The 25,844-nt window shown below is 53.8% G+C and overlaps 10 protein-coding genes across 10 annotated transcripts; 4 read left to right on the top strand and 6 right to left on the bottom strand.

Moving 5' to 3' along the window:
• Positions 1-2,951: 2,951 nt before the first annotated feature.
• On the bottom strand, positions 2,952-4,103 carry BU26DRAFT_561860 (uncharacterized protein; the record flags this gene model as incomplete). The annotated part of the gene is made up of 4 exons (XM_033832964.1): positions 2,952-3,385; positions 3,450-3,595; positions 3,665-3,872; positions 3,938-4,103. 4 exons carry the CDS (start codon positions 4,101-4,103, stop codon positions 2,952-2,954), a joined length of 954 nt encoding a protein of 317 aa, XP_033687092.1.
• A 747-nt stretch (positions 4,104-4,850) lies between these two features.
• Positions 4,851-6,983, bottom strand: BU26DRAFT_403188 (uncharacterized protein; the record flags this gene model as incomplete). The annotated part of the gene is made up of 5 exons (XM_033822824.1): positions 4,851-5,127; positions 5,176-5,570; positions 5,626-6,377; positions 6,441-6,782; positions 6,842-6,983. Coding segments are annotated over 5 exons (1,908 nt in total), but the record flags the coding sequence as incomplete, so codon positions are not given.
• Positions 6,984-8,202: 1,219 nt separating this feature from the next.
• Positions 8,203-9,802, bottom strand: BU26DRAFT_561858 (uncharacterized protein; the record flags this gene model as incomplete). Its single annotated transcript, XM_033832963.1, has 3 exons — positions 8,203-8,592; positions 8,639-9,348; positions 9,406-9,802. 3 exons carry the CDS (start codon positions 9,800-9,802, stop codon positions 8,203-8,205), a joined length of 1,497 nt encoding a protein of 498 aa, XP_033687090.1.
• Positions 9,803-11,164: 1,362 nt separating this feature from the next.
• BU26DRAFT_408629 (HET-domain-containing protein) lies at positions 11,165-11,983 on the bottom strand (the record flags this gene model as incomplete). Its single annotated transcript, XM_033822898.1, has 2 exons — positions 11,165-11,576; positions 11,628-11,983. Coding segments are annotated over 2 exons (768 nt in total), but the record flags the coding sequence as incomplete, so codon positions are not given.
• A 182-nt stretch (positions 11,984-12,165) lies between these two features.
• BU26DRAFT_479550 (uncharacterized protein) lies at positions 12,166-13,723 on the bottom strand. The gene is made up of 2 exons (XM_033825670.1): positions 13,445-13,723; positions 12,166-13,392 (listed from the first exon to the last, which is right to left on the bottom strand). Exons 1-2 carry the CDS (start codon positions 13,664-13,666, stop codon positions 12,526-12,528), a joined length of 1,089 nt encoding a protein of 362 aa, XP_033687088.1. The 5' UTR covers positions 13,667-13,723; the 3' UTR covers positions 12,166-12,525.
• A 1,109-nt stretch (positions 13,724-14,832) lies between these two features.
• On the top strand, positions 14,833-15,622 carry BU26DRAFT_516782 (histone-fold-containing protein). The gene is made up of 3 exons (XM_033828417.1): positions 14,833-14,924; positions 15,152-15,289; positions 15,342-15,622. The coding sequence occupies exons 1-3, from the start codon at positions 14,915-14,917 to the stop codon at positions 15,503-15,505; spliced, it is 312 nt and encodes a 103-aa protein (XP_033687087.1). The 5' UTR covers positions 14,833-14,914; the 3' UTR covers positions 15,506-15,622.
• Positions 15,623-15,702: 80 nt separating this feature from the next.
• Positions 15,703-16,897, bottom strand: BU26DRAFT_516781 (Isochorismatase hydrolase). The gene has a single exon (XM_033828416.1). The coding sequence runs from the start codon at positions 16,557-16,559 to the stop codon at positions 15,816-15,818; it is 744 nt and encodes a 247-aa protein (XP_033687086.1). The 5' UTR covers positions 16,560-16,897; the 3' UTR covers positions 15,703-15,815.
• Positions 16,898-17,719: 822 nt separating this feature from the next.
• Positions 17,720-19,276, top strand: BU26DRAFT_422724 (amino acid transporter; the record flags this gene model as incomplete). The annotated part of the gene is made up of 3 exons (XM_033823477.1): positions 17,720-17,999; positions 18,057-18,884; positions 18,930-19,276. 3 exons carry the CDS (start codon positions 17,720-17,722, stop codon positions 19,274-19,276), a joined length of 1,455 nt encoding a protein of 484 aa, XP_033687085.1.
• Positions 19,277-20,370: 1,094 nt separating this feature from the next.
• On the top strand, positions 20,371-22,240 carry BU26DRAFT_502621 (uncharacterized protein; the record flags this gene model as incomplete). The annotated part of the gene is made up of 4 exons (XM_033826649.1): positions 20,371-21,292; positions 21,342-21,432; positions 21,482-22,010; positions 22,061-22,240. The coding sequence occupies 4 exons, from the start codon at positions 20,371-20,373 to the stop codon at positions 22,238-22,240; spliced, it is 1,722 nt and encodes a 573-aa protein (XP_033687084.1).
• A 1,118-nt stretch (positions 22,241-23,358) lies between these two features.
• On the top strand, positions 23,359-25,235 carry BU26DRAFT_250345 (iron reductase domain protein). Its single transcript, XM_033821127.1, has 4 exons — positions 23,359-23,596; positions 23,736-23,951; positions 24,012-24,568; positions 24,621-25,235. Exons 1-4 carry the CDS (start codon positions 23,536-23,538, stop codon positions 25,197-25,199), a joined length of 1,413 nt encoding a protein of 470 aa, XP_033687083.1. The 5' UTR covers positions 23,359-23,535; the 3' UTR covers positions 25,200-25,235.
• The last annotated feature ends 609 nt before the right edge of the window (positions 25,236-25,844 follow it).

Below are 25,844 nucleotides of genomic sequence, written 5' to 3'. Positions count from 1 at the left end.
CAAGAATTGTCGTGGAGTTAGTATCGGGTATCCTGAAGTCCTTCCCCTCCTTACCCAACTCCCCAATGGCAGGATTCTGGCACCTCGGTAGACACGAGGAATAGCAGCCTCCCTGTGTGGATGGGCATCCTAAAGTCTGCTTTGCATCACTCACTGCGTCGGCCAACACCCTTTACCCCGACTGTGGGAAGAGTCTCCTAGATAGCTTCAGAGAGGTTAGCAGAAACCGAAGTAGTGTAGCTTTCTTCGCTCTGATGAATATGACGGGGCTATATACGCGCCAGCCTCCGCAGAAAAGAAGGCTCATTAACCTTATCAGTGAGAGCAAGGCCTTCGAGGGCTTTTCCCATACTTGAATAAGGCGAGGATAGAGACCCTACACTGCAGGCTTGGACAAGCTCGGCAGCGCGCTCGTAGTCCTCCATGGTGCGCTCGTGCGTTAGAGCTCAGTTGCCAGAGACTGCCGGAACCCAAGTAAAGCCCATCAGGAGGACGTATCCCAAGACAACCAGAAGTCCCTCTAAGGCCCAGATCCGCTCAATATGCAGTATGTCTGCAGAAGGATGCTAAACAGAACTCCGAATAGCCGACGGCGGAAAACCCAGTAAAGGTCCCCAGGAGTGCCTATGCCACGTCAAGCCGAGGATGCTCCCAATTCCAGAATCGCCCACTGATGATTTGGGATAGGGCAGCTTGAAGTGCTTTAGTAGGCCTCTGTGAACCTGGCCGGATTAGAGTAATCTATAAAAGCCGATCTGTGTACATACCCTCAGCGTAACGAAAGTTGCACTGACCTGGGCTCTGTCAACCCTTTTAGAGGTACTCAGGCCTCCCGAAGAGCATCCAATTGCTAATCGAGCTCTCCATCCCATAAGCGCTCCTCGCGCTCATCCACTCACACTAGACAGTTAAAACTTCAGAGGCTCCATAACCTTCTTCTCGATACTTCACCCATAGACACACACACACACACACACACACACACACACACACTCTCTCTCTCTCTCTCTCTCTCTCTCTCTCTCTCTCCCTCTCCCCTACACCATTTCTCTGCGACAACCACTACCCAACACGCGGGACATCCTTGGCGCGCCTAGGCCGTTCAATGCGAATGCTGAGGAGGTTCAGAGAGCTGACCAGCTGGTAAAGGAGGTCACTGCCCTCTGAAGCGAGGGACAGTGACTCTTCGTTGCTTCAGCTCTTAGCTAACGCAACCGGAGGACCATGGACGAATATGAGCGTGCTACCAAGCTGCAGTGGCAACTGTACGTACTCAAATACGACAACAAGCTCTAGAGAAAATCCGCAACCAACTGCCCACAGAGAACATGGAAATTGGGCCTCGGAGATAGATTTGATACTGCTCCTGAAGAACACCACGGGCTAGAGGAAACCCGAATTATATCAGACACACCGTTGAAGTCCAAGAGCTAGAACTTTAACTGGGAGAAAGTTCGAATAGAGCAGCGTGAATAGCTTCATCAAGCGAGGCCATCCTGATAACCCTTCTCGTTCTCTGGTAAATGTTCTACCGTGGTCCATAGCGTCACGATCAAGACTGCTCTCTCTGCGGGAAACTCTTGTACCGCCAAAATCAGGCTGCGTCGGCCCGCGTTAGAGATAATGCAAGGAGCGCTCGCTCCTCCCCTTCACTCGGCCTCGTCCGTGTTACACTTTGCGCCCGAGTTTCGTTCGTCTGGTATGTAAATTTGCCCTCTTCTCCTGAGTCCTTGAGATCCAAGTTGCCGTTCAAGTTCTTGCCCTAATCTAGCCCAGTTTTCTGCGCTTGCGCTTTTAGAAGGTTCCGAGTCCTTTTTAGAGGCGGCGTAAGTTGGTAACGGTTCCTTAGGCCCGTTTGCCTCTCTATGATCCACTCTCAGAGGCGTTGTCTTCCTGTTGATAATAGTTTTGAAGTAGCTAGTTGTTCCTCAGCGCTTGTGGTGTCTTTCCTAATAGTCGACGAAGCCTACTTGTTGCTGTTCCGTTCGCTCTTGCCCCTAGAATTCACCTCGCCACCTCCATTTTAGATTGCTTCCAAGCCAGCCATTCACCATTGTCCCAAGACCGTGCCTAACAAGTAACCCCTTCCCGTCTAGGATTAGCTCCTCGTTCGGAACCTCCTTGTTCTCGCCCCTATCATTTACCAAGCCGTTTAAGAGTCTGGCTAGCGATGCTAGCCTGCAAGCCTCCTCTTCATCACCTTCTTCCTCGCCACCGAGTATACGCACCCGTGGATGCAGAACATACCTCTCTTTATGGTAGCTTGAGTCAGGTGGGTCAGCGCCTCTGCATCCTCCTTTGAGAGGTGTTTGATAACCTGTATGGGTGAGCTCGGTTCTCTACTCTTCGGGTCCATTGCTTTTCAAAAGGTACTCCACTGTTGTATGACTATGTTGCCATATGTACCGACTATCTATAGTTTTCTGACTTAGACTACTCTATAGTGACTCTTGTGCTGCTTCATTAGCCTGCGTCAGCCTAGACTAGAGATGTGCATGCACGATTTTAGTAGACACAGCACGCTTGTCATCGTTCAGCGCTGTAGAATACCCGGTGGTAACATTTCCTTCACCCAGCTCGAATCGAATCAGACACGGGAAAGCTACAGCAAGGGCTTCTATTAGGATATTACTAATGAATTTATGTGAATTGCCCTGATATCTTCATTAGACTGAGCCACAACCTTATGCGATACCGGCGCATGCAGAAATGCTGTACATATTACGGCTCTACGAGACAGTTCCTCGTACTCTACCTGATACGCGAAGACATCTCTCCAATGAGCAGTGAACAATTCCGGCATACCACCACAAATACCGACACAAGTCTTCACGAAGACCTGAGATTCCTCACATTATCGAATAGCCACAGCATCCAACCACTCAATGTCTCATTCTTGGAGGGTCAATAACGAACAGGAGGTAGCGGACTTCAGTCTCTACTTACTTCGCTCATAACTGAACCGGACTCCTAACGCCACTCAACTCCGCCCTCTCAAGTCTGCCCGCATACATCTCCGCCGGCGAATGCACCCCCATATGTGGGCTCCCACCAGTTCCCGTGACGCCTGAATAAGCTACACTACTAGCATGTGGGTTATACTCCGGTACATCATTCACCTTCTCAGGCTGATAGTGGCCGCCATAGTACGTTGCGGAGCTCCGATTACGCTTCAGGACCCAGAGTGTCGCGACGGATGCAAGGGCGAGAACGGCTACGCCGCCTACCACAGAGCCAGCGATGATACCGGCATTGTTGGGCTTAGAAGGGTCCGATGCTGGCGTGGAAGTGGAGGATGGCGTAGGTTCAATCGGGGTCGATCCGGGTGTGAGGGGGCTGGGCGACGAGGATGGGGTTGTTGTGACTGAAGCGCTGATGTCGGGGACTGGAGGGAACGGTTAGGTCGAAGCGCTGGAGAAAGTGACCTTGCGGCAAGAAGGTGAGCGTACCTATGTTTGGTGGCCTCTCCTTGAACACCGACGTAACGAGCGGGGCGCCAGGGGTAGAAGTAAGGCAGACAATATCCGTTTTTGCTTCTGAGGCGCCGTACGAACTGTAGAAGAGTCTTGTGCCGCACATAGACCCACCGCCAGCACTTTACAAGATAATTCAGTAAGCTTTTGTCTCAGTAAAGGCTGCCTCCGTGGGAATGCGCTTGACTCACCATTGGTAAGTGGTCGATTCTCCTACCTCGACGCCCAAGTCGCAGCTTGTAAACATTGGGCAATCGGTACGTGACCTTGTGAAAGTTTCATAAGAAACCAGGGTTCCGTCGGTTCTGGTGGAATAGTCCAAGTCGAAGGTACACCATGCAAAGTAATTCCCTGATGATATCGTGTAATATACCCTGGCATCGTAATCGAACGGCGCCCCTACGGATGCACGTGATTAGCTTGCTATTTAATCACGGGCAGTTTAACTTCTAGTTGAGACCTACAGATAGTCGATCCGTCGCTCTCGCCCACCGATGAATAACCAAGTGTTTCGTACGTATACTTCGAAGATGTCGAGATGTCCTGTCTCCTAAGTAGCTTCGGGCCCGACGAGATGATAGCAGCTTTGGCCGGGAAGGCGAAGCTGAGTAGGGAGAGAAATATGATCATCGTAGGCTTGAAACTCAGAAGGAAAGCAGAGGGAAGATAGTTCAGCTTGATTTTCTGAGGGATGAGAAGGAATCATCTGTTCCACAAGGCAGCGGGCAGGTTTTAAAATCCTGGGTTCGTTGCCGTGTTCCTTCCTACATATCACGTTTTCAGCCGGGTATAGCTACGCAAGCCTGCGTGCAGTTGGCGATACACCGGTCGCGGCACATCTTCGTCTCATTGGACGATTCCCATATCTGCGACGCGGAAGGGTGAGGCTGAGCAGTTTGTTGTTATGCATGGGAGGCACAGCATGTGCCCCGAGATCCTGATTGGTTCGACCCACCACAAACGTGCACCAGCCCCCAAAACTCGAGGCAGTTCTTGGAGAAGAAAATGCAACGCCGACGACGCTGACCAATGAAGGTTCGTGAAGTAGGGAGAAAGCGCCAATAGAGATTTCTAGCGGGGTTTAGCGGCGTCGGACAATCCTATTATTCTTAATTACGCCGGCGGGGCACTTCTAGGCGACGGATCCTCCGACCGAATCTAGATTAACACTGGTAGTGTTGATGCCCGAGTCAGATAGTCTCCGAGATGCTGTGCCGTACCTCACCCTCCCTCCTCTCAATGCCCGGTCCGAAAGCTAGCTCATGTCCGTCGTGCTGATACAAAAGAGCCATTCTTTTCCTCCTTGCTTTCGCCTTCGATAGAGCCCACAGCGGTCTTGCTCGTGTCCACCCTCTTCACAAAACCCCTCCTGGGCATCGACTCTACGGGCAGCTCCGCCAATTTCAATTTTCCCACCGTGACAGGGACCTCCTGCTTCAGACCTGCCCAAGTCCCTTCTCCATGCGCTTCATAAGCTCGTCGCTGCAGCTGTAAGACGCCGTCTTGAATCCAGCGATCGATTCGAGGAGCAAGCGCTTGACGGAATTTAGAGAGGTGGATCAGGAAGCGGAGGATTGAGAGATCGAGAGTCGTGACAATGACGGAGAAGGTAATTATGAACGCTAGGCCAAAGACGTTGATATTCCTTTCCCCTCTGTTGTTAGCTGTTTCTGAATGAGCGGATTCGTAAGGCAATACTCACACAAAGCCTCCGGCTTTCGGCATTTTTTGCATCCCGCAGAGAGCGCGTTCGGCTTGCGTCTGCGGATACACTACGTACTCATCGGCATTCGAATCCCGGGATTTTGCTCCTATGGCGTAGTCTGGGATGAGAACTTGCAGTCCGGCCCAGACCTGGCTCGTCCAGCCCATAACCTCATTGATCCACCAGTCATCAGGAAGTCCATCGCGAATGGCGCCACCACGGATATAAGCCGATGCACGGACGTCTATTGCATTTGTGATGTCCCACAAGAAGCACGAGTTGATTATGTGTCTCAGTACAGCTGTTTGGACTGCCGACGCGTTGGAGAAGGCGGGAATGTGATCGCCCGGAAGTGGTCCAAGAGTAGTGCATGTATCGTCCGCGATACAAAACTGATACTGCAGATGGTAAGCGCTTTTCATGAATCTGACGTTACAGGATAGCTACCTGTTCCGTGCAGCCCAGCACGGTGCCTGGGTCGTCAGAGAAGTACTCCACCGTTATATCCTGCAGCCCGTAACTATCGTGCTCTTGTCTTTGGTGAGCTGCAAACACCGTATCATTAACTGGAACCTCATACGCAACCTGATTCTTGCCAATGAACATGAGGCCAATATCGGCATCCTCCAGTGCCATCTCGGGCAGGGGTGCGAAGGCACTATAGTCGGCTCTTTCAGGGGAAGAGAAACTAAGCATATCTCGAACCGTGTACTCCTCGGAGACGTTGGCCTTCACAAAGCTCTGATAGAACGTCGCGTTGGCCCAATGGTCTGGATCTTGGCCTACCATCATCCCGTAGAGAAAGAGTCGGAGTTGTTCACCTGGTTTTGGAAAGCCGGCGAAGGCTGGATAATCGGTTGCATTGACAATTGCTACACGCCCGTCAAGGGGTAGAACTCCGCAAGAAGTCCTCTTCCTGAACTTGATATGGTCTTTGGATGGCAGGTTGAGGCCGAAAGCGTCGTTCAGGTCCAGTAGCCCGGAGTCAAGGCTCACCGCTGGCTGCGATGTATCGCCTACGCACATAGAGGGATGGAATGGGCACGCGATCCGCTCTTGCATCAGAGGTATGTTAGGATGCGCCAACGTGTTGCATTGAGTTGGCGCCGAGTCATTATTAGTGTCCAAATAACATTCATCCACCAATCTTTGGCTTAAGGGATAGATCGAAGTAAGGTATCCACGGTCAATAGCGTCCCCTAAGGTGCCGGTCCGATTAGCATACGCCTTAGTCCGGTATTTGTACCACGAGGTCGGCTTACAGGTTTCGTTGGGCTGGACATTCAAGAAGCCACAACGGTTGCTGTCCACCAGAACACTGATCGAATCGCTGGTTACGATGTAGGATGAGAATATCCCAGCCATTAGGGTGCTTATGGTGAACAGAAGCGCGAGCAGCCAGTGGAGGATAGTTCGCGCCACAACGTGATCGGCCTTCTTCCTCCAGGACCACCAGAGCTTGATGTGTTCAGCCATGAGGGTGCTAGGAGGAGGCAATGTGCGAAGGAGGGCTTGCTGTTGGCGAAAGAGGGCGTCGGCAGGATAGCCATCGGCGCGCACTTGGTGCACGAAAAACGTGACCAAGTTCCACATGTGAGTCGTTGCTGTCTGAGCCGTTAGCGATCTATGCCATGTAGCATCTGAAGCTGTGGGGAGTTCTAACCCAGCGAAGCTAGCACCGCAAGAAGTGCGATGAGGATTGTCCCGGTTTTGGTGTCCGTGGTGATAGTTCTTCCCATAATGGGGCCTTCGGAGTGATCGACCCAAAGGCCGCGCTTAACGAAGCGCGATTGCAATTCAGACATCTCGACAGAATTCTCCTTCCGCGATAAAAGCTAACGAGACATGGGACGTTCGACGAAGAGCGCAGGACCGGAGCTAGAGGCGATATATGTTCCGCAACTTCGCTCAACGTCTGCTTTGGTGCGGAAACATAAATTTATTCCCCTGCAGCGGACATGGTAACCCTCTGGGGCCAGAATCGTGAACATGGAGAGCTGATAAGTGATTATCGCGCGGGTGGACCGGATGGGCCCTAGGCTCGCAGAACTACGGCTGATGTTGATTAGTGCTGGCAAGGTTTGCTAAATCAGACGGTAAGCCATGCAGATCAATATCGCCATAGGCATGACCCTCCCAGCTCCTCCCCAGGCATAATATATTATGGCACCGCCAGCATCGAAGCCAGTAGGGGTATCGTCCAGGATGATGGGGTCCGAAACGTTACAATCGTATATACCGACTGGAGCACAGCTGAACCTCTCCCCAGTCTTCTCACGTGCTCCACCAACCAGCGAAGTTTGGCGAGCAAGGCGCTGGGGGATCGTCAACTCGTTCAGACCGGTTCGTATCAACCCAACGCTAAATACACCAGGTTCCCAGCTGTACAGACGTCGACCAGGCTCCGATTTGAGTGTGGAAAACAACGCGGGCTGACAGCGATAGTAAGCAAAGAACGATAGGAAAATATACGGGAAGGAACCGGCGTACGTACCACATGCCCCATCGCGCCAGGGCCCTTGTCCGTTCCTGCAAGCTCTCTTCATAAGCTGGATACTCGGCAAATTTCCGATTTCGAGATACTGCAGGTCCACGACACGGTTGGCTTCCCTCTTCGAGCTGAAGGAGCCGTGGAACTACGAACTCGGGCGATGGCCTTATGAAAGCTGTATGCTTAATCGGACGGCGATGATCCCAGTTCGAACTTCGTTCGGCAAGCCATACCTTTCCTTAGCATTCCTTAGTCGGAGCGTTCGGCTTCGCATCTGCCGATGATTGTGACTGGTGTTCGCCTGGAAAGCACGGGATGCGAGGCGGGGAGATGCCTTGAGGAAGCCAGGCAAGTTTTACCGAGGACCGACCCGTTTCATTCTCTAGCCCAACTTCCAGCTGGAAACATCAGCAGGAGTTAGCAAGTAGAGAAAGCCTACAAAGTAAGCTAGCTTCGAAGCGAAATACTGTGTACAAATTCCGACGTGTGGAGTGAATATGGGGCTGCAATTGCTTTTCCGTTGACCCAACTCCCTAGGCACGCGATCGGAACGCGTAAAAGAATCCGATAGGTGCTGCCGCGATTAAAGGGACAAATATGGCAAAGGATATGCCTACTTTGGTACCAACAGACAGTGACGAAGTATACAATTTCCATAGTCCAACGCCTACACCTGAAGGGAATGCACCAATGAGAACCACCCACAAGAAAGCTAGTAGACTGTAGCGACAAAATGCCGCCAGTAGATAGGCTTTCGCAGCGATTTCTGCCACGACACGTCTGGGATTCAAGCTCAGAAAGAACGTTGGCGCAGCCCGCACGATAGCGATGATATCGGTCGAGTAAAGGAAGATGTAGGCCGTTGAAGTTACCAAAACTGAGAGCACAACCCAGATCCAGGCCTTGACATTGCTGTCGAATTCCTGGTCGGTTAGCGTGCGTTGAACTTGCAGCTCGGCACATACTGACCACAATGTTCATCCCGAATATTGAAGCCACGAAGGTTAGCGGGATGAAGAAAAATGCCAGGCTCGTCAATTTGGAGACGGTTTCGGCTTCTTTGATAGCCTTATGGCTCTCAACGATGCTCATGGTTGACATGAGGAGCTGGAAGCTCGACTCCACTCTCTTTTGCACGTCGTCTAGCTGCGAACCCAGATCCTTGAGCTCCACTCCACGAAGTGTTGTAAGATCGCATTTGAGTTGTTCGGCTCGTCCTTTTTCTTTCAAGGGCGTTTCCGGACTAGGGTGCTCCAAGAGGCCGTCAATCACCTTGCAGATGTAACCAATTGAGGCTCGGAGAGATAGAAGGTCCTTTCTCCACCTCCCAAGGCGTTCTCGCCACGTCCGCAAGCATGAATGTAACTTCTCATCATGGGCCAGTGACAGGTCGATTTCGTCCAGTGCCTCGTGTAAGTGAAGCAGTAGCCGAAATGTGTCTTGCTGTACCATTTTCGAAATGACGAATACCGCGGTTCGGTTAAAGTCGTTGAGAATTTCGTGCTCTCTATAGGCCTCGATTTCTCGAACGAAACGTTGCATAGTATTGCAGTGCTCGTCTTGCATGAAACAATGCTTCGATTCTTCGTTCTCGTCAGCGATTAGAGATCCCTTGGCCCAGAAACGGTAGCGGCGGTCTTTTATTACGTGCTGTCTCGGTGGATCAAAAGCTATGAGCCCTGTTCTTGCAGGTTAGTTTCATAACATAGATGACGTAACCAGTCATAACTCGTTACCTGTGAAGCCCGTAGCGTCTTGCCTCCCAAACAATGCGACGCATTCTATTGCTGAATGGACTATACTGTCTGGAAGCTTACGAATGGGACCGTAAGGACGATGCGTCGGATACTTGCGTTCGTATCGCTTGTGATCGAGACTGAGTTCGGCGGGATCGACGAAAGTGTCAATACTATACGGTTTCCCCTTCTCGATACGCTGCTCAATCTCCCAAAGCTCGGGTTTCTGCTCTAGAGGCCGCAGCCACTTGAAATAGAAACAGTTAGTCCCTGGAAAAGTAGGGCCTGGTACGCCGCGTATATGCTCGGTTTTGTGGTGCATGGCGAAATCCGCTGGGGTGGAAAGTAGACTTTCGAACGGAGCGTTGTCATTGTCCGCATCGCGATATTCGGCCATGTAGAGTCTTACTTTGGTAGAAGATTCGCGTGGCGCCTCTGAATCAATGGAGGGAACATTGACTCGGGAGCCCAAAAGGCCGGTTTTCGTCCATTCGTATGAACCGCTTTCACTTTTGCGGAATTCATGAAGCCATGACCATGTTTGTCCAGGCAGCTGTTGGAGGTCGAACTGGAGATAGGGAAGCGTTAATGATAATCGCGATCTTCTACGAGGACGGTTTGCGGTTCTGGGCCTGCCGATTTCAGTTTACTCGTCTTTCGTAAATAGAAGACATCCATATTCACCGTTGCGGAGTCATGATTGTGATGTATCCCAAATTGCTCGTACAATGATTTAGATGGTCAGCTCCTTTGCTCAGGACGAAACAAGAGAACGGACGGCAGTGCGATGATCTACTATTAGTATGTCAGCAGCTTGACTTCGGGTTGCAGGCGCGAACATGTAAACAACCGAGGAGAGAGGCAGAAAGAAGGCAGAAAAAGCACTTACCCATACCTATATTGTGGCCTGATCAAGCCTCACTCGCTTGTTCTTCCCCAACGGAGTCGCAGTTGGCTGTCGCCAAGAGCTGAAGGATGCATGAAGCAAATGAGCTCATACGCCACTATTGTACCAAGGGCTTCAATGCAGAAACCAATCAAATGCTCATCTTCTTTACAGTATCAGGCTGTGTAGAGATCCTGGAGTATCCAGCCCCTTTTCACGACCCACAACGTTCCTAGCTTTCTCCATCTGAATCGTAGTCTCTTTTTTCAACCCAAGCCGCGGAATCTCCAGCTTCGTTTCCCAATCCACGTCTTCCTCAGGACAAGCCGAATCAGTGACATCGTGCGAAGTCAGCGTACGACTCGAGGCCACGCTCACTCCATCAGTCCATGTTAGACCTCTCTTGGGAACTGTGTTCGGGTTGGGGGCGGGATGTCTCGTGGGGACCTTCTTGCAAAGGTACACCGTGCGAGTCACCGCTAAGTTAACTTCCCGCGCGCCGACACTGATAAAGCCCACCTTATCGTGGCGGACAAACTGATCAGGACTTCCTCCAAGCAGCTGCTGCACTACAATTCCCAGCCATCTTGACCCATGGTGCTGGTAATGACAATCGAGGATGACAACGTAGAGAGCGCCACGGCAACGCCAAAGCGGGACCTCCATACGGACGCCTTTGTTTGTTAACGTGTAGGGTTCAGCGCCGTAAGAGAACTGGCGGACCGCGTGCGAGTCAGCGAACTCGTTCGGATGTCGTGCGAAGATGGAGCGTCCTTTATCCGATTCCAATAGCGGTACAAGTTGAACATTTCCGTCCCACTCGTCCAGCTCTTCTAGATTTAAATCCCATGAGTGTTTGGCGGTCTGTGGTCTCCATGCAAACAGAGACTGATCTTGAGAATCTTTCATGATCTCCTCTTGCAACCTGACGAATGCTTTCTCCCCTTCCCCGTAGAGCAGCGGCATATTGACGTCGAAGATTCCCAGCAAGCAATACGCAATATCTTCAACTCTCGTGGTCACTCTTTTCGCCGCCCAACTCATCCTCCTGGCCACGCTGACAGCCTCGAGACTCCCACCTGCTAACGTTTCTTCATCGATGCCTGTAATCCTCGCAAGCTTCTCAACCATGCTCGCCTTATTACCCACGAAGTTCCATCCCTTGATGTAGAAGACCACCTTCTTCGGAGCAACAAGCTCTTGCAGCGTCCAACCTCTTGTAAACCACTTTGCCTTGGCCAGATCCCTCTCGCCCAGTAAATCAATGCTCTTCGTCCAGAATCGACTCGGATTCCCCTGCGCAAAGCCGATATCGCCGCTCCTAATCGGATCAAACAAGTCGATATCATCCAGATACGCGTAGCACACCTGCGCATTCTTATACCATCTAAACATGCTATTTATCGCTTCCGACAGCTCAGCCGAGCTGGTCTTGTCGATGCAGCAAGTATCGACCCAACAGTACGACAGCCCATCAATCAAAGCCTGTGCGCACGCTTTCGTAATCTTATAGTACCCAGCTTTAGCCTTGATGCGGATGCGCGCGTTGCGGAGCGACATGTTGAGCCCGCGCAGTTCCTTGAACGTGATCTCCGAGTTGCCCCATGTGTGCGAAAGAATGGCGTAAGGCGGAATGGTGGCTTCATTGTGGAAGTTTTCCAAGCGAAGGGTGTGCGCGTTGATGAGTCGCATGTCGAGGTGCGAAGTGAACTGTGGTTGACTTACACTTGGTTTGTGTGGAAGGAGCGAGCGTCGTAATGATGCCCAACACTTGAGGCTGTGTTGCCTAAGCCACTCGATGGGTAGGGTGTCTGCTCACGACGCGGGGCAAGGATTCAGATCCACTAAAAGGTGCTGGCTGATACGCACGAAAGGATGAGATGGCGCGGACACACGGGGAGGTGGCCAGCAATGCATTGCCAGAAGCGGGCTGAACCGAACTGGAGTAAAAAAGCGCTACCAGACATTGAGCGGATACAGGTTCAATCTCATAATGCAGATACCACAGCTAAAGCAAAAGAAGCAGAGGCAGTTATTTGTATCGTACAGATAGAGTTCCATTGCGCCAAAACCAATACCACCGTGTCGGAAGGAGCGTGGTTCTACCGCAGGTCGCCGTTCCCAATAGCCAAATCGCTAGACCCTTTCGCTTGAGCCAGAATTTCCAGAGCATGGCTCGAAGCAATGCAACGCCTTTCTCCGTGCTCCACCTTGTGTAGCTTCAAACCTCCCATTTACTTGGACTCCTCAACGACCTCCTTCTCGGCAGCCTCCTCGTACACAGGAGGAGCGTCATACTCCGGAAGTTCGGCGTAAACCTCCTTGTCACCGCGCTCCTCGATATCCTCAGGCTGCTCCTCTTGAGCAACGCTCTCATACGGGCTCCTGCCACGGATCTTCGCCACAACAATAGCAATGAGGCAGCCCAAAGCCATGCCGATGAGATATGTGAGAGTCCCGGCGAAAATGCCAACGAGGATTGGGATGAGAATGGTGAAGAACGCACGGCGGAGGAACCGATGCAGTCGGTGGTGAGGATGGTGGTGACCACCCATGTGGTGAGGTCGGTGGTGCGGGTGGCCCGGTCGGAACCTATGCGGGGGCTTGCCCTCGGTGGTTTCCTCAGCCATCGGATTGCCCTTGTGCTTGTGGCAGCCCTTGCCCATAGACGACTTGATGCCGTTGATCCTATCAGCCAAGATAGACTTCCATTTGCACAGGAGAGGCCACTCCTTGCACTCCTTCTCTTGTTCGATCGGGCTGGCCTCGACAGCTTTGGCTGTTTCAAACGAGGCGATCATAAGGCGGCCGTTGGCATCCTTCAGCAGGTTAATGGTGAGCGCGGGCGGATCCGCCGGCTTTCCCTCGATCGATGTAATTCGGAAGGTCATAGGGACGAGTTCGGTGCCAGCCTCGGTGATGGTCTCCGCGGTATCATAGTGGAACGTGTAGCCCGTTACCCGCAGCCGAAGTCCCTCCGAGCGAGGCTCAATCTGTGTGACGAAGAAGGGCTCTGTGAAGAAGCCGAACGTCGGGGGATATAGTTGAACGCCGTCGATATTGAGAGTGTCTTCGTGGGCTCCGACTTCGAAATCGAGCAGCTACAGCATCGCGTCAGTAATGTCAGCCGCGGCCTCCCGTAGGTTAGCTTACGAATGTGTTGCCCGCATCCTGCGTCCAGGACAAGGTATTGCCCTCTCGCGATGCGAAGGCGCAGGTAGGGCATTCGAGAGATACTGTTCGCTTGAATGGATTGAAGGCGAGCGTCTCCATGGCGTTATCGTCACCAAGGTCGGCAGCCGCCATGTTGGGCGGAATGAGGACGGCGCCGGCGCTGGCGGCCAGCGCCAGGATGCCCAAGTTGCGAGAAAGCATCGTAAAACTGGTAGAGGGAGAAAAAGAGATGGGTATACAGTGGTGTAAGAAGAGGTTGTGGAGAAGGGAAAGGTGGTGAGATGGTCGCCCGAGACAAAGCCACTTCCAAGATCCGAGCCAGCCGCGTCATACATTCACGTGACTATCATTATGTAATGATGCCTCAAGATACCAACATTCAGTCAATATAGAAATACACAGCTTTACGCTGCACTTCACCACCCTATCTATGTCCAGCGACCCATCAATCACTTCGAGACATACGGTCATTCATGGATGTTTCACATCAGCGTCCAAATCGATGCAATAAGTGAGGTTCCCTGCTGAGCGCTGATGTAGAGTGAACCTGCCTGCAGCAGCATCTGCGCAAAGGGAGGGAGGAAATGTGATATGCATTGAACATGCCAAAAGAACCTGACAGAGAAGCTCTACCAATCATATTCATTCCAGGCTATGCAGAGGTGCGGCGTGGTTCCGGAGAATGCTGGTGCGGCTGGCGTATGCTGCTGTCCTCGCTGTATAAATCGAAGGAGAGCAGTGCCCTATTTAGATAACCGAGGTACTGAATATATGAAGAGCTTGAATAAAAGAAACAAAAAGGAACACGCAGGTTTACTTAACCGTTGCTGCTGCATTCTTCAAGTAAAGAGGCGCGTCAAACATGAAGTCATTGGCGACGCGTGCTACTACTCAGAGAAATGTAAGGTATCTCCACTCTCTGACGCCTGCGCGCTCCGAAACTCTCCAGTAATGTCAAGCATCCCAGTCTGCATATTATTGGAGACTTTCGAGGCCGTACAACCGATGTTGGCGTGGCGATAGAAAAGAAGTTGCCCAGCGCCGCTGGTGTTGGTCGCGGCCGAGCTTTTGGTGTTCCTCGCCGCCTGGCCGCTGACTAACCCGCCTCGGCTCAGACGAAACTCGCCCGGGCCGCTTTCCTCACGCAAACTGAGCGCTGAAAGAACGTCTGCTTTCCAGCACCCTTATTTTGCCAAGAAAATAAGAAGTTTTGATGTTGCGAGAGCGTCCGCTGGCCGCCTGAACAGGCTAGCGCCGCTTCTGTGATCTGGAAGGCAGCGATTCCGCCTCCCTCTCTTATAAAGGCCCTGCCGCCCGCTTTCTGCACTTCTCTTTTCTCTCTCTTTTCTACAGTATCTCAACGCCCGCCTGCATACAACTACCGACACGCGCAGCACGCCACAACTCGACTATTCCATCAAACTCCATCCACATTAACACACTTTCATCATGACTGGACGTAAGTACAGTATTTATTTCTCACCTCGCCGTCGCGTTCCGCATCGCTGCAGTTGTTGTTGTCGCCGCCGCTGCACCTGCGCGATCTCGTGACGAGGCTCGCGCATGGTGTTGCACGACGCGTCCACTCAACTGCACCGCGACTACACTCTACTACAGCACAACACCACCACGTCGTCGCTGCACGACATCATCTTCGCGATCCAGCATGCTGACGTCTCTCTCTAGGCGGCAAAGGTGGCAAGGGCCTCGGCAAGGGCGGCGCTAAGCGTCACCGAAAGATTCTTCGCGACAACATCCAGGGCATCACCAAGCCTGCCATCCGACGTCTCGCTCGTCGTGGCGGTGTCAAGCGTATCTCTGCCAGTACGTTGCCTTCACCTCTACCTCTCGCATTCCATCACTAACCTCGTCGCAGTGATCTACGAAGAGACCCGTGGTGTCCTGAAGACCTTCCTCGAGAGCGTCATCCGTGATGCCGTCACATACACCGAGCACGCCAAGCGCAAGACCGTCACCTCCCTCGATGTCGTCTACGCTCTGAAGCGACAGGGCCGCACCCTCTACGGCTTCGGCGGTTAAGCGTCTCACTTCGTCCCTCGTCTCGGCTATCTGTCCTCGATCTCTTCACCGACTACCTCGCAGTTCTCGGTCAAGGGGGTGTGCGGTGTCGCGAATAGTCTTAGGATATGGGGTTGGTCACGGTTATCGGTCTTCGGCGTTAGGGCTATGTCATGGTGGTTTCATGATTCGACGATATGGGTTGAGCTCTACTGTGAAGCATGAGTCTTCGCGCGACTAGTAGATAGTCAATGCAAATATCTTCAATGCATCTCTGCTCCTGCATGTTATGTGTTACTGATCTACTGCGCTGGTGCCTTGATCTCGTTTCCTATATCCATGTTGGGTCATAACCTTCCGTGTTCTCATGACGGTTGCTCATCCAGCTCTCCACCGCCTCATTGATATGCCGGCACTCTGTTGTGACACCGAACAAACCCCCTTCAACCCTAATAGCCTCTAAGCTCCACTCTTTCAGCCCATCACTCACACTCTCCACCCCGTCCTCCACCACCAGCACATCGTAGCCCCGATCGCTTGCTTCCCTGACCGTACTGCTAACACACGCGTCCGCCGTTACTCCGCAGACCACCAGATTCCTGATTCCCCTACCCCTCAATGCAGCATCCAGCTCCGTATTTGTAAACGCCCCTCTTCCCGGCTTATCGATAACCGGCTCCAGAGGCAGCGGATGCAACTCAGAAATAATATCATGCCCTCTCTGGCCCCTGATCAGTAACCTCCCCAGCGGCCCCTGAGACCCAATCGGCGCTCCGTTCACGCTCGATCTATGCCTCTCGCGTGAGGATATGGTGGACATGTGCGGCGCGTGGCCTTCGCGCGTGTGGAATATGGGGAAGCCTGCGCGGCGGAAAGTGGAGAGCAGAGATACCAGTCGCGGAATTATGGATTGAAATCGCGCTACGGAGTAGCCTTGCGAGTCGAGATAGCCGCCTATAGAGAGAAAGTCGCGCTGCATATCGATGATGAGGAGTGCGGTTGTCTGAGGGGAGAGGGAGGCGTCGTGTGGCCAGGCGTAGGGTTGTGCGGTTTGGACTTGTGTGATCTTCGACATGTCCGGAGAGAGGATGGTGGTCGTGACTTTGGAATAGCTGGAGTTCTGAGATGCGGAAAGCGAAGATTCAAATAAAATGGGATGAGAGGCGGTGTGGGAAATCTACAATGCGCTGGCGCATACAACGTTTCTCTGCTAAAGCGACCCCATCCTTAATGCCCAATGCTGGAATGCCTCCTGGCAACGAGGTTAGATTTCACAGTCCGGACGCCTGATGACTCTGTTGTTCAATAACGCCCCAAAAATTTGGCAAGAGTGGATACGAGATCGAAGCATCAGGGTTTTGCTGCTGCGGAAATATCACTAGGCCCCCGTCCTAGCTGCAGCGTATCGGAGAAGATTCGCCGTTAGATAGAATATGGCACAGTACGTAAATCGCTAGAATAAGACTACAGTTGATGTGAGGAGATTGACAGATGACGCTGGCTGCACCTGCCTTTCTCGGGTAGGCCCGTTATCCACGGACTCTCAACCTCCATCCCGATACATTGCGACCTCTCTCATCTCAAGCGTAGCTCAGCCTCACATTCATCAAGCACATCCGCGAAGATTCTCGACCGTAACAAGCTTCGCAAAAAAAGCTTAGAATCCAGACCATCGGTGCCCGCAATGCCTCCCTAGGGCACCCCGCGCTGCCGAACTATGATCCCGGACTACATACGACAGCATCCTAATCGTGACCAATCGCCTTCACATAAAGCAGCTCCGATAAGGGAAATACTACCCGGACCCCTATACGCAAAACAGCAGCTCGTGCATACCGAGGAACGATCTTGCGCTTCGAAATGCGTTTTTTTCGCCCCCTACTGGCGTCGCTATCGGAGCGACAGGGTGGGACGGTTTGCTTCCAACGGGAGGGAAGCGATAGATCGTCGGAGCGCTTAATTTAAGCCATATAAAAGCGGCCATGGGACGAACTGCCTGTTGATCTGCACTGTGGGAAGCTTTTTGAGGCTTATAGCTTTTGACGACTGACGCCCTTCAATTCATCACCATGGCGGCAGATACTGAACCGGAGACGAAGGTCTTTCAGGACACGACTAGTGACGATGCTGTGCTTGAACAACTTGGTTACACTCAGGGTATAGAGCTCTTCGTGTATTGAATTGTCTTACAGCTGACACTACGCAGAACTGAAGCGAAATTTCGGTCTTCTTGGGATGGTTGGGTTCTCCTTCAGCATCGTTACTAGCTGGACGGCTCTAAGCGGAGTTCTGATCATCGGCGTCGAATCTGGAGGCCCTCCTGTCATGATCTGGGGATGGCTCGCAGTCTGCTTGTTCAGCCTGACTGTTGCGTACTCTATGGCTGAAATGTGTAGTGCGTACCCCGTAGCTGGAGGTCAGTACAGCTGGGTGGCGATACTCGCTCCGCAACGTTGGGCTAGGGGCTTATCGTACGTTTGCGGCTGGTTTATGCTGATAGGAATCCTGGCAATGGGTAATCCAACCTCGTGGGACGGGTACCGTGCAGATGCTAATCGTATCGCCAATCTAGGTGCTACCAACAACTTCGTGGCCGCAAACTTCGTTCTGGGAACGGCCCAGCTGAATCATCCGGATTACACGATTGAGCGATGGCACACGGTCCTCGTCGCCTATCTCATCGCCTTCGCCGCAACAGCATCGAACATCTTCATTTCGGAAGCTCTCAACAAGATCTCCAAGGGTATCCTCGTCTGGAACATAACTGCCTTCTTCGTGTGCTTCATCACCATCCTGGCGACAAACGACCACAAGCAACCCGCCAGCTTCGTCTTCAGCGACTTCCAGAACTTCACAGGGTTCAGCGGGGCCTACTGTGCTATCCTTGGGCTTCTCCAAAGCGCATTCGGAATGTGCTGCTACGACGCCCCGGCTCATATGTCAGAAGAGATCGCACATGCCCGCAAGCAGTCACCCAGGGCTATCGTCATGTCGGTATATATTGGGGCAATCACCGGCTTTATCTTTCTGATCTCGCTTTCGTTCTGCATAGGCGACCTGGAGACAACGGCCGGCACGTCAACGGGCGTCCCAGTTATTGAAATCTTCTTCAACTCGACTGGGAGTGTCGGGGGAGCCTCCACTTTGGCGTCGTTGATCGCGGTCATTGCCTTGGTCTGTGCCAACTCGCTGATGGCAGAAGGTTCAAGAGCCGTGTACGCCTTCGCTCGAGACCACGGCCTACCTTTCTCCCGAACCTTCAGCAAGGTTTCCCAGAAGAAGAAGGTTCCGGTATATGCTATTCTCTTGACGTGCCTGGTGCAGGTTGTGTTCAACTCCATTTACTTTGGAACGTTAACGGGATTCAACACTGTAATCTCGATCGCGACACAAGGCTTCTGTGAGTGCTAGAGCGCTATTCGAAGATGAACGCTAACCGCATCAGACCTCTCCTACGCCATGCCGCTGCTCGCCCGCGTTCTCGCCCACGTAACCGGCAAGAAACACCGATTGGAGGGACCGTATTCGCTGGGTCGATACGGGTTGGCATTGAACCTCGTCGGCTTCTTGTTTCTCACGTTCTGCTGCATCACTTTCAATTTTCCTTCAATAAATCCGGTCGACAGCGAGAACATGAACTATACATCTGCTGCTACTGGGGTGGTAATGTTGATCAGCTTAGTGACCTGGATCACCACGGGCAGGAGGCGCTTCACAGGCCCGGATGCTGGGCATCTGCTGGACGTTGGGAGAAGAGAAGAGGTGGCAGCAACAGAGGAGAAGGCCACGTAGCGGATCTCGCACCATTTCGGCCCTAGAGGCTGAGGGCGGCACAGTGCTGCTTCAAGCATGCCTGCTCCTTTCAATCCTTCAAACTCCACGTCCACATTCTGTGCCTTACGAAACGGCTCCTAGCCTCCTCCGAAGTAGCAATCATGTTATCGCAGGCAAACTCGGTGGCTGGCGCTGTTCGAGTCAGCCCACTTCAATTATCACCAAATGTGGGACGTCATCGTGCTGCAGCAGGGTCTCAGGCAAGAAATTGCGCCGGGGTGACCGCGCTTCGCGACCGCCGACCTCGCCCTCGCCCAGGCGAGGAGAGAAATTCGGGGATTTTCAGAGCATCAATTGCTGGACCCGGGCCTCGTGGTGATTGTCGCACGGGAACGGACCGCTCTCACAAAAAATTCCCGGGTGCATGGCTGGTGGCAACTTAGGCATCGATCGCCTGATGAGGCTGAGGGTACCCAATGCGGGAGAGCTACGCTCCGTTGGGCATATCTGTCACTTTCACTTGTAGGCTTTAAGCCACCTGGACAGTTTGGGGTTGAAACTACTGTCCTCGGAAGACGCCTTTCTGCGGGAGGGCTAAGGCTAGGTTTCCGTGCCCTACCGGTCGTGGAGGAGGAATTGGGGTGGGGGGCGGGGGAGGGCTGTCGCGCACTTGGATGGTTTGAGACGCATGACCGTGCGGCAGAATTGGAGGGCACAACGCTCGCACTTGAGGGCTATGGCGGAGAGAGTTCCGAGAAGAGAGCGGTGCAGCTCTTCGTAATCGGCCGGATGTCCATGCGAGCTTCTCACCGGTCGGCGGCTGGAGAGGTGCAGCAGGCTTTGCGGCGGCCGTGATCGAGTCTTTGGGCGTTCGCGTGAGGCCTACGTCATTAATCGAAGCACCAGCCATGATTGCAGCCGTGCCTACCCAACCAACTTCCTGCTCTTGATCCGTCTGCCCTCCACCAAGGCCAGGCCACGGCCTTGCGGCATAGTTAATCCTTTCTTCCCGCTCTTCTGCCCTCGTCCTTCCATCATCCATCCCCCAGCCCGCTGCTCGGATCACCTCACCTTCTCGCTGAGCAGCCCCTCATACCCCGCCCGCACCCGCCATGTCGCGACGCTATCCCACCGCTGAGCTCTACGAAGAGCGCCAGCGCGACTTCTATCGCAATGGCAATCGCACCGAGCGCACTTACGACGAGCTTGACCTCGACCTCTCGCGCGGCAACCCCCGCCGCAGCGCTCCCGACTTTCTCCGCGACGACCACGATCGACGGTCCCACGCCGGCCCGCTCGTCGTGCGGGAGCGACGAGAGGAGGACTTTTCGAGAGGCCCGCCCCGCCGCCGTGAAGTCGAAGAGGACACTCTTGTCGTCCGCGGCGGCCGACCAGGGCCGCCTTCGAGCGTGCGGGACGTCGAACGTGACGACATCAGCATCCGCCGCAGCGACGCCGGCGAGCGCCGACGCCCAAGAGAGGTCGAAAGAGACGAGACGGACATCACCATCCGGCGCCGGGAGCAGTCAAGGCCCCGACCACCAGAGACTCGCGAATTCGAGCGCGAAGAGGTCAGCTTCCGACGCGGCGATGGCCCCCGTCCCAGGCCGCGCGAGGTCGACGTTGAACGCGAGGACATTAGATTCCGTGAACGACCTTCTCCGCCACGATCAGTCCGCGGAGGGGACCGTGAGGATTTCGTCTTCCGCCACGAACATCGCGAGGACAGCCGTCCTGGAAGAGAGCGCGACGTCGAGAAGGACACCCTCGTCATTCGTGGCCGGGAGAGGAGCATGCCACCCCCTCGCTCGCGAGGAGATCTGGTAGCGCGGGAGCGTGAGGAGTTCATCGTCCGCCGCCGATCACCCTCCCCGCCGCCCCGAGAGGTCATTAAAGACGAGATCATTATCCGGCGCAGAGAGGAGCGTTCCCCAACGCCTCCCCCTCCACCTCCACCACCGCCACCACCAGAGCCAGAGATCAGGCCACCGATTATTCAGGAGATCATCACCCATCACCGACACATCGACCACGGTAAGTTTTTGTTCTTTCGGCTAATTTCGCATGCACTGACATCCTACAGGAGTCGAGAGAGCCAGATCACCAACTCCACCTCCACCACCTCCGTCGCCGCCGCGCGATGAGAGCCTCGAAATCTCAATCCGACGAAAAGAGTAAGAGCCCCCTTCCAAAACGCTCTGAATTACACTAATTCTGCTGTAGAACCCGGACTCCGGGCAGAGACTTCGAGCAGGAGATCACATACGAGCGCGATACGTTCGAACGGACGGGTCGGGAGCTTGAAGTCAGCAGAAGCCGCGGACGATCGCTCAGTGCACCGAGACGTCGTGCGACCGCTCCGCCCGACTCCGACTTTGAGTTGGAAGCTGATTACTACAACCGCAAGGCTTTGGAGCGAGGTTATCCTGGCGAAGCATACAATGGCGCAACCAAGGACTGGGCGATTGTCGATGTGCCGCCAGGGACAAACCGCGTCCGCATGGATGGTATTGGAGGCGGTGCTCAAGAGATTACCTGGCAGCGCTACAATGGCGTGCGTCGCTCCAAGTTCATGAGTGGCGACGATGAGCTCGCGACCGACTTTGGCGCCCCTGCCCATGCAAAGCCAAAAACCAAGGATATGTGGACAGAAATCACGAAGGATCTTGTCATTAAGGAGGCTATCGACTCCATGGGTTACGACTACGAAGAGACGGATTACTTCTTCTATGTCATGGAGTACCTTCGATATGTAAGTGCACTTCTTCCGTATGTGAGGCTCCAACGCTAATGCAAAGACAGGAGGATGTTCTGCAGCTCGTTGAGATATCCGACGATATTCGCCGTAGGCGCAAGTCTCGCATTCGCCAGATCGAATATGAGCGCGAGGAGATTCGCGATCGGCGACCTCCTCGGGAGTGGGATGATCGTTTCTATGAGCACGAGGTGTCATATGACAGTCGCCGCTCTCGATACAGATAGACGGCTCGCAAAAGATTAAGTCGTCGCGCCCCGCCAAGCGAGACGTTCCACGGTCTATCGCAAGCAAGAGCAACGAGTATTCAATGACCGGTCGGGATTGAAGATGCATCCCTACTGCGGTGAGTTGTGGGCAAAAGGGATCCTTTCGGTCGGCTGTGAGGGAGTCCTAGCTCTCGCCAGCAGCGGATGGAATTTAGATGGTGCGCTATCCTTCTGAGTGCTCTTTGTGCACCCGACAGCTTCCGACACATTCCTTCTCGGGCTATACCACCCTTACGGACTATCTTCGATAGCGAGTTTGCCGCCAAAAGTTTCAGGATGATACCAACGACTCACGATATGACATCACGATGGTCGTGGCGGCGTTTCTCCTCAGAATGTCTGAGAGCGCAGTTGCAGCTCTCGGTCCTTGCATACCTTTACGACTCACGACTAGCATACGGAGCGAGCAAGAGCGGGATTGTAATGTTTCTCTTCCAGGTTTTCTTTTTACTTTCTCTTCTTCTCACCCATCCTTGGTCTGTCAGAATTAGTGTCAGTGTCGGTTTCAGTGGGTTGACGGAGCGTTGAAGGTCCATTTTTGCTGCGTCTTTCTTTTCTCTTTCCTTGTCTCTCTTATTGCTGTTAAGTAAACAGACATTGCTTGCAGGCACGTTTATGAATAGAGTCTCCGATGACAACATCAATATTTGTCGTGCATGTCTTGAGTGGGCAGTGCAATCTGATAAATGGAGACAGCAGGACGCGCCCAAAGCGGCTAGCCATGCGTTCCCCGCTCCAGAACTCACCGACAGTTGGTGCTCGTCGCCCGCAAGGCTGACAGGTCACAGGAATGCTGCCACGCCCGATATATTGGCCCAGCGAATTATTTTTAGGACCCCACTCACCCAGCGAGGGCGCGAGCGCGAATGCAATGTGCGTTTTCAGAAGAGCGCCGCGTCTCACCCCACTGCGGTTGTGGTTGGTGCACAACACCCCTGACTTGGCAGTGGTAAGCGCCCAGTTTCGATCGGCGTCGCCGCTGATTGGAAGCGGCGAATGCAAGGAAGTGCGACAGAGTTGCGGAAGCGCTGATGTGTTTCAATATGAGGGTGAGCATGCGGGCGCTTGTGTGTTTTGCGGTGCGGCGCCCGCGTTATAAGGCGGGGAGCCCGTGAGAGGCGTCAGATTTCCCGGCCGGAGAGTTTTGTTCCTGTTCCTTCGTGTTGGCGTCTGTTCAGTTGGTGATAAAGCTTCGCCCTTGCTGCTGCTGCTGCTGTTCGCGAGACTGAATGCGCTGTGCGCGCTGGCTTTGAATGATGATGGGATCCGGCCAGAGGGGCGGGTTTCGAGCGCTGGTTGCGCTGTTGCTTGCTTGTAGGTTCTCGTCGTTTCGTTTCGTTTGTGTGGTGGACATGGTTGGGGGAGATGACGGTCTCACTCTCCAACTGTTGGGAATCCGAGATGGGCTGGTGGAGTTGACGACCTGAACTTGAACTGACCATCTTGCTTGCAGTCTTTCCAGCGTTCATCCAAGCTCAAAACCCAGCGGCATCGACATTCTACCTCGAGGAAACCGAAACACAGTTCAGTCTCAATCTAGCAAACGACTCGAGCGGCGATGTGTTCATCTACTTTGCCAGTCCGGCGTATTCGTGGGTGGGCGTGGGGTTTGGGGACGGCATGAAGAACAGCTTGATGTTTGTCATGTATCCGAATCAGAAGGGCGACAGTATGTTTACTCTCCTCTGAAAGAAAGAGAGTTGAAGCGGCATGCTGATAAGAAAAATAGACGTCACCATCAGCCCCCGAACCGCAGACGGCCACTCCGAACCGAGCTTCACTTCCAAGCCCCAAATCTCCCTCCTCAATGGCACCAGGGTCACCGACGACGGCATGTTCGTCCTCCGCGCACGCTGCAGCGACTGCCGCGTCTGGCAGGGAGGCTTCCTCGACGCCAAAAACACCGCACACCCTATGCTCTACGCCTTCGGCCCCGGGAACCGTCTCCAGTCTAACGACGTCAATGCTCCTCTCCATCGACATATTCGCTACGGCAAGTTCACTATGAATATGGTGGCAGCGACTGGCGAAGGCGCGGTGCCGGCTAACACGACGGCATCGAATGGCGTTCAGATGGTAGGGGGTATGACGAGGGATCATGACCGGGCGAACCTGGCGCATGCGGTTATGGGGTGTCTGGCGCTGTTTGTATTCTGGCCGCTGAACGTCATCTTCGCGGGGTTCTTCCGGAACATCAAGATCCACGTAGGAGTCTCGGTCTTCATCATGGTATTCCTAGTCTCAGCATACGGGCTAGGGATTTCGACGAGTTCCGAGTACAACCGGGTAAGCCACCCCATCTCCCCTTAGCAGCAATCCACATGCTAACCCCTCACAGTCCAAATCCTTCACCTCCCCGCACCAAATCCTCGCCTTCCTCACCATCCTCCCCATCCTCCTCACGGCCCTTCTCCCCGTCAAACCCGTCTCGCACATCCACGCCCTCCTCCCGCGCATCCACACGCCCCTGACAACGTTAACCTTCGTCTTCCTCGTGCTGACCGGCGGGCTTGGCCTGCATCTCTACGCGGCGCCCACCTCCATCATCCTCGCCTACACCGCCATCAGCCTGCTCGTCTTCATCTTCAACGTGCTGCTGCAGACCTGCATCAAGCGGCGCGGCTCGGCGTACGCGCGCGCCACGCTGAGGCGGAGACTCGGCGAAGAGGACGAGCAGGACCTCGTGCTCGCGCAGTACTATGCCAACCGCAAGCTCGAGGATGAGAGGAGTCGCAGCCCGAGTGCTGCGAGCAGCGAGTACCATCAGCATGCGAGGAGTTTGAGCGGGGGAGCGGGGGGTGCTGCGGGAGGGAGTTCGCCTCCGGGGAGGGGAGGCATGTTTGGAGGGGGTTCGATGCCCGGGCCGCAGTATTTGCTCAATATGCACCCCGGTGTGCCGTGGAGACCGGGTGCGTAGGCGGTTAGGAGGGGGGAGGGGGGGGGACGAAGAGGAGCGAGGACGGACGGAGGGACGGATGGAAATGTACGACTACGGAGCCCTACCCGGCGTCCCTACGGTAATTCGGTGGGAAGGGTTTGGATGGGCATGGCTTACTTTCGTCCCTTCTTTTTTTTCTCCCTGTGGGTTTACGAGCAAGCGAGATACCAGGCGTCCTGGGGATATACCGAGCGATTGAGCATTTGGCGGCGCATACACCTCCTTCTTGTAACGAATCCACTTCATCCTCATCATCATCGCAATATTCGTGTCTCTCCCCCTCCTCCACCCTCGCCATTGCAATACAAGCATCCGATTTTAACCAAACCACCAGTCAGTCGATTTCACAAACTGCCCAGCAACCAGAGTGGGTCATCTACTCCCAGCGCTCAGTACACTCATGCTATAGGCACTGGGCATCCCTCAGCTGCTGCTGCGGCACACAGCTCATCTCCTCCACCCGTTTGGCCCGTCCATACTCGCGAGCCATGAACTTTGGCACCTGAGCACAAAAAATCATCCACTATTTGTCGTTGCAAAGCCAGGAGAGCACAATGGCACAAGGGTGTATGTGGCGCAAGCGCAAGCCGACCCACGACTAATTAGCTCTCTCTTCTTCTATGT

Source organism: Trematosphaeria pertusa, assembly GCF_010094035.1.
Source record: "Trematosphaeria pertusa strain CBS 122368 unplaced genomic scaffold BU26scaffold_4, whole genome shotgun sequence".
NCBI lineage: Eukaryota > Fungi > Ascomycota > Dothideomycetes > Pleosporales > Trematosphaeriaceae > Trematosphaeria > Trematosphaeria pertusa.
This window is presented reverse-complemented; position numbering and strand designations above follow the sequence as displayed.